At 41.1% G+C, this 15,089-nt stretch overlaps 1 protein-coding gene across 1 annotated transcript in view; it reads right to left on the reverse strand.

Annotated features, from left to right (window-relative positions):
* rspo3 (R-spondin 3) overlaps positions 1–15,089 on the reverse strand; it is a 126,880-nt gene that overhangs the window by 102,549 nt on the left and 9,242 nt on the right. Inside the window, exons 2-4 of the mRNA XM_068018205.1 lie at positions 10,154–10,345; positions 5,898–6,047; positions 888–1,085 (exon numbers count right to left, since the gene is read on the reverse strand). Of these exons, the coding sequence (XP_067874306.1) occupies positions 888–1,085; positions 5,898–6,047; positions 10,154–10,345 (540 nt within the window). The remainder of the gene's footprint in view (positions 1–887; positions 1,086–5,897; positions 6,048–10,153; positions 10,346–15,089) is intronic.

The following is a 15,089-nucleotide window of genomic DNA, read 5'->3' on the forward strand; positions in this document are numbered from 1 at the left end:
CCTAATTAAAGGTTGCTGCCAATGATGCAATGGCCAAAAATTCAAATTTTATTTGCTGAAGAGCTCCTGGTCTTATGTAAATGAGGCCAATATTGGGTGTGTCACAGGTCTGCCTGTTCCGGCACATGGGTTACCTTCCAGTTGCTAGGCTATTGGCTTACAAAGAAAGTATTTCCAAATCTTGTGACACTAAAGATGTAGGTCGGGTAACAATGTATTTTATGTTTAGAAAGTACAGTTGGCAGTTCTCTTCTTCATTGATCCTTTGAAAACTCTCCTTCAAAAGCTGCTTCAAGACCTATTTTCACAACACTGTAAGGTACAGGTATGCAACAAAACCACCCTGAGTTATCTGAATAAAGGCAGCAAACTGTGTTATAGTCATTCCGGGAAGCATGATGCAAGTAGTCTGCTTTTACTAAACAGTTTGCTTCCAGTGCATAGATGTAACATGTGTTATTAATTGCTAGTAGCTAGTAATTTGTTGATTACTGCAGCTTTTTATAGTCACTTCAGATGTTGTTCAGGCCACTTCAACAGGATTCCTACTTTGCGTAACATTGCACATGTGTTTGCCATAAGCCTGAGATTACATGGTCTTTCATCAGCAAAAGTACAGAAAGCATTGCAATTAGATATTAAAAGAGTAATAATTTACTAGTTATTCAAATAAAAAAGCAAATAGTTACTTTCCTAGTTAACTATTAGTTAGCGCAGCATGCAGTCCTGACAATAGTAAATGGTAATAGCATTGGTACCATGCATTGGTAGGCTCAGTTATTTGAGGCATTTGTTGTTCTAATATGATAAAATTATGGACTTAGTTACTGCAGTCACCCACTATCTCACCTTGGGAGCCAGGCTGGCCCTTGCAGGGAACCTCTTACCTTTTTCTCCTATAGGGCATCGTTTTTTCTGCACAGTACATTTCCTTGTCTCAGTGTTTTTTGGACAGGGGTTGCCATGTGCTGAGGGAAACTGCACAATGCCTCGCTTCCTTGACTCACTGCCTCTCCGGAAACCACATGTCTTCCCTCGCTTTGTGCAGGGACTCCAAGCATTCCACTCACTTACTTCACAGTGCACTGTAAATGAATAAGTAAAATTGTTCAAGATCTTTTTGTTTCATATTTTAAATCAAATTTTGTCTTTCCCCACCCCCCACAGGTGCTGATTTATGCTGTGTTGAGGCTTTACATATAATGGATGCCCTCAGTCCGCACCCAGGTATAAACCTAAATACTAAGTACCAATATTCTATACAACAGAAAGTCCAGTTGTTCCACATAGGCAAATTTTTCATCAGTAGTGGCTAAATAACAATGAGAAGCAGGCACCCTTCCACCCCCCTCCCACTGTACCAGGTTTATTGAGTTTAGTTGTAATGCCCCTAGTGCCAACTCAAAATGAGATAATCCAACTTGGCTTAGACCAGCAATTAAATTTGGACTGTTCCTGGTCTGTACAGTTCAGTTCTGCATTGAATAGTAAATTTCCCAGTTGCATTATTAGGGGACCTCTATGAGACTTGTCTGATTTTCATTTCTAATTGTGCTTTTCTGGGAACAAGGAATAAGTTATAATTTCATCACTTGGTGATTGCTGTTGAAATTTACATGGAACAGTTGACACTGACCAAAATTCTGTAAGTGCAGAAGCAATTGTTTAAAAGTTTAATTCTGGACAAAATGAGGAACAAAATTATGGATTAGGAGTCACTCTCGGCTAACATGCTACCTTCTCATTCCAGAAATCTTGGTCGGGAATTTCCATGGAGCTGCTCCTGCTCCTCTACCATAACTTCATCAGAGGTCTGGCAGAAACCCCTTTCACATGTACAAAATTAAAGAAGTGGAACAGGAGCAGCTCCAAAGAAATTCTAGGCCCTTGTCTGAATCTAACCTTTGACTTTTGGGATAAATTTTAAAGTCTTCTTTCTCTAAGGGCTGGAAGTAAAATAAGTCTGAACAGTCTCAATCGAGTTCCTAATGGATGCAAAATCCACAGCACAATTTCCTCTCCCCCACCCCACTCATCCCCCCTCCCCCCAATAATTGTGCTAAACTATCATATTTTAGGGTTTCTGACTATGCCATCAGAGAGGTCCATTGGTGCAATATGTTAAATATGGTACGATTCAGTTAAACAATGCTCTCGGTGGAATGGTGGGGTGGGGAGGGGGTGGCGGTGATGCAGGACAGTAGGGTTGGAGTTAAAGGGCTGAATTTTATGGAGGTGGCAGAGATCCCTCTGCCTGAGCCGCAAGAGGGATGCGATCCCACTTTGGTGGCTGGCAGGACCCAGAATGCCGACTGCAAGCTGGGGCTGCTGTCCTCTTAAGGATGGTGGCCCAACCTCAAGAGCTGCCGGCCCAATCAGAGGTTTGGCAGCTCAGTGGCCTCAGCAGTGCCACCAATAGTGGCACTGTAGCTGCTGGAAGAAGGCGTCTCAATGACCGGGCCTTGAAGAAACTGGGGTTGGGGAATGCAAGGCCAGGCAGGCAAGCACCAGCGATCGGGATGGTACAGTCACTGAGCATCAGCACCCATTGCCGGGAAGGCAGCCATCGCTCCTGGGAGTGCCCAGGAAGGAGGCCCCCCCCCCCCCCCCCCACCAGGACCCACTAGGAGGCCTCCAGGTTTCACTGGGCAGTCTTTCCATGAGGCGGCGGGGATCCCCGAACGGGCACACTGACCATGGAGGTGGGAAGTGGCCCATAATTGACCAGTTAAATGGTTCAATTGGCCTCCCAGTGGGCAGCTGATCTTCCATCCTTCCCGCTGCTGGCAAAATGGCATGGGAGTGGGAAGACGTCAGGTACCCCCACCCCCAATGTCTTCCCATGCCATTTTGCCAGCCTTCCCGCTTCTCAACCTATTGCCAAAGGGCCCGGAAAATTCCGGCCATAGACTAAGATCAGACAGTGTGTCTGAACCTATATGCTACAGTCTATGAAAGGTAGTTTAACATTCCAGTGATAGTTCATACTTCATGCTGCAGTGACAATCCTATTCATTCGATCTCAGTGTTGTCATTGCAGAGTTAGCTTGGGGGATTCCACTATTAGATGGGTGAGGTAGAATAGTCAGTTTGACTGAATGCTGACACTGGAATCAGGCTGACTTGAGAAAAAGAAACAAGAGGTTTCAAGTAGAGGAGGTCCTGACCTGGGTTGAAGGCCAAAATGAACGGGTTCATTTTCTTACAGTCAGTAGTTGCACAGAAAGTAATATAATTCTGAAAGTACTAGGATAATCTACCAATGTGGAATGGAATGTTGGGTTAATTATTTTGTTTAGGCATGGAAAGTGAGGTTGTTTTGATTACATCTTGTACCCTGTATTGTTATGTGCTTTGAAATAAAGCAACATAACAATCAGCATCTGATCTTGTCTCACCAAATGCTTGCTCGGTCCACCTTTGGAGAGATTGAGACATGATACATGCAAAAGACAGCAATATCAGTTCAGATCATAAGGGCATATCAATTGTTACGCATTGAATTGTGCTATTGCTCAAATAGATCGAGTGCAGTGTGAATCAACTCCCATAGAAGTAAGGTGTTCAGACTCCTCAGGGGAGCAACTATTGAACCTAAGAAATATCGACAGCAGACCTGAATTGCAACATTGGCGATATGGCTGGTGTGGAAAATGAAAATGGCACAAGGACATAGAAGGGTTCACTTCTAAGGTTAGTATTAAGATATTGTTAGAGCTGATTGAGGATCTTCACAGCCCTTTTCTATTTGTGTTGCAATGGGTCCTCCAGACAACTGGTCTTAACAAGTCCCAGAAGTTTTACATACAGTTTTCAGGAGGCTGTGCAAAAGCCACCCTTTGCGAATTGGTAGGCTAAGCGTCCCATGGACACCAATGTAAAAGGAACTTTGTTCTGCATTTTGCGCATTTGATATTCTTGATCCAAACACAGATTGTAAAAGTTAAAAATGTCTGATTACTCAAGTGCAAACATCCCTCCATTTGATGTGCAATAAACTCATCAAGAATGAATTTATACTTCACAACATTCACGTGAGTCTATGTGTCGGAGGTATTATACATGCAACTTGCTCAGTTTACCTCACCTTGAGTGGACCTCATACCATTAGTGACAAAAATAGATAAATTCTATTGTCAGCCTGCACCTTTTGAGGTAAAAATCTAAAAAAGTATCCTTTATATTACATTGGTGTAAATGATTTAAGCTTAAAGGAGACCATCAGAAAATTCTGATGGATGAACAAAAATGAAAAATCTTTTAGAGTTATAAACCCTCTTTATTATAGTCAGAAGTAACATTTTAGTTATAACACTCTTAGTGAGGTAACATTTAGTCCTACAATGTTTTATAACTGCAGTAATGCTTGATCTTTCAATTATATAACCCTTTTCCTGTAGTAACATGCTGTCTTTCAGGATAGCTGTTATAGTTGCACACAAACATCAAAATATATGACAATATTTGCAAGCTAACATCAAAATATATGACTATATTACACTTTTAAAGATTAATTAGAGAAGGTTTCAACCAAAGAAAACAATACTTTAGAATAGTCAGCAGTAAAAATTTATAAAGGCATATTCACAGAAACTGAAAGAAAAGTGATTCCTAGTTTTAAAAGTTAAGCATGCATTTTGTCATTAAAATAATTAAATAGAAACAGCCTTTTGATTCCACTGGCACCAGATTCTGATGTTATGCAACACACAACTTGTGGTAGGTGCAGCATGCTTGGGAGGAAAGAAGGTCACAAAGCTCTCCACCACTGGGATTTTCCTTGTGTCATGTCTGGGTCTGTTATAGACTATTTGATAGAGAATGCTTGCTATGATTAGTAAACTGCACCATTTTCATTGTATCATGTGACTACCAGGATGGTAGAAGGTGAACTATATGGACATAGGTCTTTTGTCATCTTGCAATTCCTATGTTCCATCGCCCCATATTCTGCTCTATTTTCTAGTTTGCTTTTAACCTTACTTTTCCATGACTTTCTCAATCGGGATTTATTTTTCATTCTTTCACAGGATGTCGGTGTCATGGGGAAGGTCAGCATTTATTGTCCATCCCTCATTGCCCTTGACAGCTGAATGGCTTGCTCAGCCATTTTAGAGGGCAGTTAAGATTTCCGTGGATTTGGGATCACATGTAGGCCAGACTAGGTAAGGACAGCAGATTTCCTTCCCTAAGGGGCATTAGTGAGCCAGATTCCACCAGCTGCCATAATGGGATTTGAGCCCATGCCCCCGGGGCATTAGCCTGTGCCTCTGGACTACTAGTTTAGCGACATTACCACTACGCCACCATCTCCCTTATCCTTTTATTTGTTTCTTATGTACAATGAAGTCTACTATTTCATAAATGTTTTCCTTGGCTTTTTTCTCAATAAAAAAGTCAAAATATCACAATATGCAACTCCAGGTAGGTAGCCATTGGTTTCTGCTGATTCTAAATAGTGCATTTCTGGAGAGGAAACAGCTTGTTCTTAAGATTCTTTTAAATCAACATATTCCAATCAATAATTGGTCAATAATTCCAGGAGAACTGCCAATCTGAGGTGCTGACTTTCAGATAAGATTCTAAACCAAGGCACCATCTGCCCCCTCAGGTGGATGTAAAAGATCCCATGGCACAACTTTGAAGAGAAGGGAGGTTAAACAACATCCTGGCCAATATTTGCTAAAACAAATCATCTGGTCATTATTGCATTGCAGTTCGTGGGAGCTTGCTGTGTGCAAATTGGCTGCTGCATTTCCTACATTACAACAATGACTACACTTCAAAAGTACTTAATTGGTTGTAATGTGCTTTGGGACATCTTGAGGGCATGAAAAGCATTATATAAATGCCAGTCTTTCTTTTTTCTTTGTGTTTACTTGAAGAAGTTCTCTTACCAGCAGTAGTACACTCCATTGTCTGATTATTTGGCGCAAACCCTTCAGGGCAGAGATCAAAGCATCTTCCTTTATGCAAGTAGAATCCTGGTTTGCATTTTGTACAGAAATTTTTGTTGAAGCAGGTATCACAGTTGTCAGCTCTGCATCCTGAAACATTTTTTTAAAAAGCAGTTAAAATATGGGAAAAGGTAAACAGGCTGTGCCATTCATTTGGTGCAAAATCAAACACAACCTTACACAATCTAAACCTAATAGACAGGACCAGAGGGAAAATGCTATCTAATTACACACAAACTGAACTTAACATATTTCTTTAATGATGGTTGGAGTCAAACGAGTGCAAGACCTGAAAAAACTTAATAGCATGCAAATGTGTAAAGATGGGATTTTAGAATGGCCACAGTGACAGAGCCTGCAGCTATAATGCATGGATTCTGCATTCATTACTGCATGAAGTATATTTACATTTTAAGAGATCATTTTGTACTAATGTTTCACAAAGCTTGCAGTTAATAAATAGTACGATTGGCAATGCACTTTAAACATAAAACTCTATAAATATACAAAATAACCACAAAGTACACTGTTTTGGGAGTTGAATTAAATTTTAAATGGACAATCAGCAAGTTCCATTGTTTGGAATGTACTACTGCATCTTGCCAGCAACATCGTGAAATGAGTGAGTCTGGACTTCAATTACAAATTAATGGGATGCTGAGTTGATAAAGAGCACATTCAGGCTACATAAACTTGAAGTGAAAATTTGATTAATTTGCTTATGATATCACTAAGGTGCTTTACATGGAAGTGGATCTACATTATGGCTCAACTATAAAATTCCCATGTTTCTGTTCAGATCCCTCCATGGCCTTGCCCCTCCCTATCTCTGTAACCTCTTTCAGCCTCCAAGATCTCTGCTCCTCTAGTTCGGGCTTCCTACACATCCCCAATTTTTATTGCATCACCATTGGTGGCTGTACCTTCAGTGGCCTAGACACTAAACTTTGGAATTCCCTCGCTAAACCTCTCTGCCTTTCTACATTTCTCCTCCTTTAAATCATTGCTGAAAACCTACCTCTTTGACCAAGATTTTGGTCACCTGTCCTAAAATCACTTAACGTGGCTCAGTATCAAACTTTGTCTGATAATGAGCCTGTGAACTGCTTTGGGCTATTTTTACTATGTTAAATGTCCTCTATAAATACAAGTTATTATTGTTGTACATTGCAATGTTACAATAGTGGCTAGACTTTAGAAAAGTACTTAATTGGCTGTAAAGTGCTTCAGTGTGTCCTGAGGTCGTGAAAGGCACTTTATAACCGCATGTCTTCTGTTAGTAAAGATAATTTGATAACTAATGTATGTTTACAGAATTTCACTGAAAAGTGGAACTAGATTTTCTGAAATTAGATAATAAATTAATGAAATAACATCTGTCTCACTCACTGCCAAGAATTCAAAAGCTTCAAACCTTGAGATGTGGTGGGGCAAAAGCTGAAGGCAGAGAGCAGAATTCAAGGCTTAAACTGATTGATTGAAATTGGGTAAAGCTAGTATTTGAAGTTATTGTGTTCAATGATAAGCAATTTTCCTTTCTGTGTGGAGCTGATCACATGAGGATATGGTTTTGTTAAAAACAAACTGTTTACAGTTCTAGTTTTACAGCACTTTACCATATATACAGATCGTAGAAAGTCCTGATGATTAATTGCAGATTATTTCTTGTTAATTTTGTTATTCCTCCAGTGTGTCCATTATGATTATGTAATGTCCTGACAGTTGCTGCTTGCAAGAAAAGCCCTGAAACTTAAATGTCACCTAAGATTAATTTTTTTATTTAAAAAAATTAGGATTTAATTCCAAGGTTGTAGTCTAATCTTGGACTTCACGGTGCAATTATAAATTGCTTAGGCTTTTCTCTCACTAATAAAACTGCTATCTGAGCTCCAGATTATTGTGTTGCAGCTGCCCTCAGGTATTCTCTGTATTATCTTGCACCCCCTACAGCATGAACCCTTAAACTCTGTTCGGCATGTTAACAAGATCTCAAAACTGGCAAACAAAAAACTTTAAAATCGATATCATTCTTTTTAACCAAATAAATACATATAGTGAATTTAATTAATCTAAAGGGCAAAGTGTGAAATCACAAACAGGTACATTGAACTATGGAGCAAAAGCTTTTGTGAAAATAAAGTTGTGGTTCCTTCAATGGTTCAATACATGGTACTATGTCATACAGTCTGTTTAAAGCACTACGGCAACACTTTCATCACTTATGAGGATATTGTTACCATACAGTGCAATAGGGTAGACATTGTGGGTGATCCAAGCTAATAAAGCAATGTGAGGGAGGGTAGCATCTAGTGCAACAATTGGCCATAGTGTTCCAGAGCTAGGGAGTGGAAAATTACATCAGGATTCTTAGTTCTGATTGGTGTCTATTAACCTCTGCCAGAAAGAATGCAAGTGTGGATGTCGCTGAAGACGAGGTCGGACTTAGGGCTGGATTTTGTTGAGCTCCCAACGTTGGGCTCCATGGTGGGGGGGGGGGGGTGCCGGATGATCACACTGGCAGCAGCCCGCCATGGAGCCTGAGGCCAGGATTGCCAGGCCTGAACTTCGCGGCGGCAGCCAGGCTCCGTGGCGCCCTCCCGCTGCTGCTCTGTGATAGGACCCAACTTTAAATATTTTCATAAAGGATAGTCATGTATGTACATACCTTTCACAGCGATCTTGCCGGCTGTCCCCGATCTTCCGTGCGAATGCTGGCACTCACGCACCTTCACTTTCCCATCCAGGGAAAGCTGGCACCACCGAGGTGGGAAGGGGGGATCTTCGGGGGTCAATTCTGCATTTCTAGTGTGGAGGCGCAGGGAAAGGGGTGACCTCTGCACTTTGTGAGTTTTTGGGGGAAAGGTCAGATATAAAATGTGTTTTGGTGGGGGTGAACAGGGTGGCCATTTATTTTCTTTGTATTGAGGGGGTGGGTGGGGGGCTACAGGCCAGAAATCAATTGACAGTATATTGGGGGTGGTACAGGTTTCAACTGTGCAGGTCTGACAGCCCTTTAGAAATGGCACCAGCACCTGCGCAAAGGCAACTGACACTGTTGCTGGCGTTGCAGAACCCGCCCCCGCCACTGGATTGAGGGGGGGGATGGGGGGTGAACCGCCCGGCATATGTAGATGAACCACCGCACACTGGATCATGGCAGCATGGCGGCGCGCGGCCCGCATGTGCAGACCGCCAGTTTTGGCGGTGGGAGAATAAAATTCAACTCTTAATGTGAATAGACTGTCAACATTCACCGTTTCAGTTCACACAAGTTGCCCTTTGAACAAAGTATCGGAAGGCTGATGGTGGATATGAAACCAATGCTCAGAAAGACCCAATAGTTTCAAGGCCGTAGACTTTAGGCTATTGGTTGGCAAATGTGCTGTATGGAGTCAGCTATACAAACCAAGAAAACTCCTAGGATTGACCCCTGGCTTAGTTAGCCAATCTCAGCAAATATTAGCATCTTTTGGCTAAGGAGGGAAACAAATCATCTAGGGTTCTCAATTGTGGTCATTATCTAACTATCCTGCTGGAAAATGTGTCTATGAACTTTGGAAGAGGCATGACTGAGCTTGCCTGTGATTTTTCCACCATTGTATTGTTTGTCAGCATTCATTGTGTTTGTTCACACATCAAGAATGACACTTTGGTGAGGTATGGAAATCTGCTGGTACTTGATGCCACCAGTTAATCTACAATAACCATTATTAAAATTAAATACAGTATATCTGAATTTGATGTTGACAAATTAAGCCTCTTTGTTTTCAAAGTACAATCCATTCCTTTGAGGGGGAATTTTTGCTTACACCAAGGTGAGCAATGGCAATGTTTTTTTTGCATGAACTTCATTTGCACAGATGCTCAGAATGTAGGGTGTGTGGGTTAGTGTCATCTACTTATATAATATTGTGGCTTTCCACATATTCAACCTAAGATGTTTCTGCAGAGATTTTTAAAGTATTTGTGTTGAGGTGAGCATATAGGACCGGAACTAAAATAATGTTAGAATTCTTTTCAATTATAGCATTTAATAGCTTTCAGTGATAGATAAGCCTTCAACAGTCCTCTTTGGCTCAAATGTCAGTATAAGACCAGCATGTTATCCAGTTTCCTTTGCCTCTGGGAAATGAGCCGTTAAGATAACCAACACAACATTAACCCCCAGGTGGCGCCCATATGTTTTAAACACTTACGTGTACATTTGTTCATTTCTGGTGTACGGACTCCATAATATCCACTCGGACAGGAGGAGAGACAGACACCGGTCTGTCTCATCCCATTTCTCTCCAGAAAGAAAAAGAGTCTGGGTTTACATGACAGGCATCCATTATACTCAGAACATCGATCACACCCTTTCGGGCAACCTTGGCTCACACTTGTGTTGGCTAGAAGAAAACAACAATAGTTATTGTCTAACTGGATATTAACACTACACAAACTTTAAAGCACACACTATTCATGACCAAAATCAATCTGAAACAAATGATATTGGGATAATAGTTGACATCCTTTGGGTAATGTGTTGGATGGCTCTTAGTAACCATTTAGTACTGCTACTTTGGTGGTTCTAAAACCTGTTGATCTAGACTGTTGTTTAGGTCACAAGATCACAAAAGAAATATAAATGAAGGGGCTTATTCGGTCCATCTTAATTCATCCATCTAGAAGCACTTTATACCCCCCCCCCCAGCGCAATATCCAGTTGTCTCTTAAATTATTCCATGGTTATCACCTCTACTACTTGGAAGGCATCCTTTTTTTTTATTCGTTCATGGGATGTGAGCGTTGCTAGTAAGACCAGCATTTATTGCCCATCCCTAATTGATCTTGAGAAGTTGTGAAGAATAATCTCCTGATATTAGCCTTAAATTTATAATTTACTAGTTTGAATCTGTTTCCCCTTGTCCTACTTTCACAATTCACTGTGAAGTACTATTCTGGACTTACCTTTACCATACCCATAACAATCTTGTATACACCTATAAGATCAGCCCTCTGACATAATGTTTGCATGCAAATTACTCCAGTCTTTCCTCATAACTCAAACCTCTAACACTGGGTATCAGCCTCCTGGCTCTTCTCTACATTGCCTCCAGTACTTCCTCCTTGTGTCTTGATGACCAGAATAGATTTTTTAAATTTCTTCTTGGGATGTGGGCACATTGTCAAGGCCAGAATTTATTTCCCATCCCTAATTGCCCTTGAGAAGATGGTAATGAGACAGCTTTACGAACCTCTGCAGTTCATGTGGTATAGGTTCACCCACAGTGCTGTTAGACAGAAAATTCCAGGATTTTGATCCAGTGATTTTGAAGGAATGGCTATATATTTCCAAGTCAGGATGGTGTGTGGCTTGGAGTGGAACTTGCAGGTGGTGGTGTTCTCTTGTGCCTGCTGTCATTGCCTTTCTAGGTGGTAGAGATTGGGGTTTGGAAGGTTCTGTTGAAGAAACCTTGACGAGCTGCAGCAGTGCATCTTATAGATGATACACACTCCTACCAAGATGTGCTGATGGTGAAGGGGTAAATGTTTAAGGTGGTGAATGGGATGCCAATCAGCTTCTTGAGTGTTGTTGGAGCTGTTCTCATCCAGGTACACGGAGAGTATTCCATCACACTGCTGATTTGTGCCTTGCAGGTGGTGGAAAGGCTTTGGGGAGTCAGGAAGTGAGTTACTCGCCACAGAATTCCCAGCCTCTGATTGGTCTTGCAGCCACAGTATTTATATGGCTTGCTCAATTAATTTTCTGGTCAATTATGTTAATGGTGGAGGATTCAGCGATGGTAATGCAGTTGAATGCCAAGAGGATAAGGTCAGATTCTCTTGTAATGGAGGTAGTCATTGCCTGGCACTTGTGTAGTGCAAATGTTACTTGTCACTTATCAGCCCAAACCTGAATGTTGTTCAGGTTTTGCCAAATGTGGGCATGGATTGCTTCAGTATCTGAGGAGTTGTGAATAAAACTGAACACTGTGCAATCATCAGCGAACATTGATGAAGCAGCTGAAGATGATTGGGCCTAGGACACTACCCTGAGGAATTCCTGAAGTGATGTCCTGGGACCGAGATGAGTGGTCTCCAACAACCACAACCATCTTGCTTTGTGCTAGGTATGACACCAGCCAATGGATCTCTGGAATTCTGCTCTTTCGTTGGTGTTTGGACCAAGGCTCTACTGAACTCTAGAGCCGGGTGGTTCTTGCAGAATCCAAACTGAGTATCAGTACACAGGTTATTGGTGGGTAAATGCTGCTTGATAGCACTGCCTATGACTCCTTCCATCAATTTGTTGATGATTGAGAGTAGACTAATGGGGCAGTAATTGGCCAGATTGGATTTGTCCTGCCTTTTATGAACGGGACATACCCGGGCAATTTTTTACTTTGTCAGGTAGATGCCAGTGTTGTAGCTGCACTGGAACAGCACTGGCTAGAGGTATGGCTAGTTCTGGAGCACAAGTCTTCAGCAACACAGCTAGCGTGATGTCGGGGCCCATAGTCTTTATTGTATCCAATACGTTTAGCTGTTTCTCGACATCATGTGGAGTAAATCGAATTGGCTGAAGATTGACCTCTATGATGGTGGGGATCCCAGGAGCAGGCTGAGTAGATCAGCCACTTGGCACTTCTGGCTGAAGATGGTTGCAAATACTTCAACCTTGTCTTTTGCACTCACGTTCTGGGCTCCACCATCATTGAGAATGCAGACGTTCATGGAGCTTCCTCCTCCTGTTAGTTGTTTCCCTTCATAACTGCAGGGAGTTTTGAGCTGATCCATTGATTGTGGGATCGTTTAGCTCTGTTCCCAAGGTACAGTCTGAACTAAGCGCTGTACAATATGATCATGACTTGAATTCTACTGTTTTCGCTACGAATTTCAACTTTCTACTTGTGTTGTTGATTGCTGCTCTGAATTGGTTGGGCATGTTTACTATTGAGTCTATAAGATTCCTAGGTCCCTTTCAAAACTCTATCTTCGGCTATTTCAACACTGTACATTAGGTACTAATGTTGTTTATTTTTCCTTCCAATGTGCAGATATATGTTCAATCTCACTTTTGCATCGAACTGCAACTAACCACCATTTCCAAGCATTCAGTGAGTGACATCAACAAGAAAATAAAGCTTCTTTAATGTAGTAAAATGTACCAAGGTGACTCACAAGAGCATTATCAAACAAAGTTTGACATCCAGCCACATAACAAATTAGGACAGGTAGCCAAAATCTCGGTCACAGCAGTAGGTTTTACAGAGTATCCTAAAGAATGAGAGGGAGGTTAGAGAGGATTAGGGGATTTCTAGAGCTTAGTGCTAAGGCAATTGAAGGCAAAGCCACCAATGGTGGAGCAATGAAAATTGTGAATATCCAAGTGGCCAGAATTGGAGGAGTGCAGTGATCTCAGAGGGTTGTGGAAGGTCACAGAGGTAAAGCGGGGTGAGGCCTTAGAGTGAATTGAAAACTAGGATGAGCATTTTAAAATCGAGGCTTTGCTGAACTGAGAGCACAGAGGTAATAGGTGAATGGGAATTTGTGCGAGTTAAAATTGCAGCATCAGATTTTTCGATGAGGTCAAGTTTATGGATGGTGGAAGGTTGGAGGCCAGGCAGGTCAGCATTGGAACAGTTGAATCCAGAGGTAACAACGGCATGGATGAGGGATTCAGCAGCTGATGAGCTGAGGCAGGGGTGGAGATGGGCAATGTTACAGAGGTGGAAGCAGGTACTCTTGGTGATGGAGAAGATATGGGGTCAGAAGATTCAACATCATAAAAAAGACTGAAGTTGTCCAAATCAATACAATAGTAATGATTAGTTCACATTAATGGCTTTAAGCCACTTATTAAAGATTAAATATTTATGTCTTGGGGAAGATTCTTTCTCTGCTTTGACAACTTTTGCTCCATTTAGGCCTCTAAATGTCCAACATGTTCACTATTACAATCCTAGTACAAAACAAAATGCTTTTAGTTTAACTTGTGAAAATGTCATATCTCAACCATAATGGTTTATGGAAATCCCTGTGACAATACTAACTACTTTACGGCAAACGTATGAGTCCAGTTTGTGACCATACATACATGTTAAGATGTTATCACCTCTTTTATATGGTAATAATAATTTATTGAAAATGCAAAATATTGTATTTTGAAATCTTTAATATTTGACAGGATTTTGTTTTATACAAATGATTTCAGGATAATTATCCAGCTAACTCATTTATTTTGAAATTTATTTTGAATTGAATCAAAAATATCAAGATTGTCACAAAGGTGAAGCAGAAGTTAAAACCAAAAAAATGTATCTCCCCAGAAACTCATAATCAAATGAGTTTCACATTGGCTTGATGGTTCAGTCTGAGAGTTTCAGCACTGCTTCATGGGAACATCAACGTAATAATACATGCAATTCTCAACTTAATTCACAAAAGATTCAATTAAATATATATTAAAGTAAACCATGGGAAGCTACAGTAAAGGGACAAAAATAGAAAAACAGTGAGCAGTTGGATATTCTGTATCCTTGCAGCACATGAATGCAATGCAGCACAAATCAGAGCAACTGTGTTTGAATTTGAATTAACCCTGCTGGGCAAACTGAGTTTTTTGAATTTATACAAACAGTTTGGGAAGAAAGCAGACTGCTCCTGGGCTGAGAAGATCTCTCCTGACTAGCTCGTCACAGCCTCTCCTGTCTGCCTGCTCCCATTTCTTTCTCACGGAACTCCAAATCTACTGAAGACACATGAACCCCAAGAGAGAAAAGTCTCCTACAGCGAACAAGGTTTAAGAAGAATACTGGGCCCCAATGAAAAACAGGATCTACCCACAATCAAGGACTCTACAGTGAGCTCGAAGAACCATAACAAAAACTCTTCAGATATTGCCTCAAACTTTTCCATTTTATTTTTCTTCTGCTCTTTTCTGTCTCTATTTGCATGTGTGTATCGCATATGCATGCTAGTGTGGGCGCGCGTGTATCCGTAGGCATCACCGGAATAGAGTTTAAGTTTAATAAATTTCAACTTTTCTTCTTTAAACCTAAGAAAGGCTGTTTGTGCTGGTTTATTTCTCTTATAATTGGAAAGTGGTGAACAAGGATTCACCAAGTGGGAGCTAAAAACACGATGTGT

This window comes from Heterodontus francisci, chromosome 3, assembly GCF_036365525.1.
Source record: "Heterodontus francisci isolate sHetFra1 chromosome 3, sHetFra1.hap1, whole genome shotgun sequence".
Lineage (NCBI taxonomy): Eukaryota > Metazoa > Chordata > Chondrichthyes > Heterodontiformes > Heterodontidae > Heterodontus > Heterodontus francisci.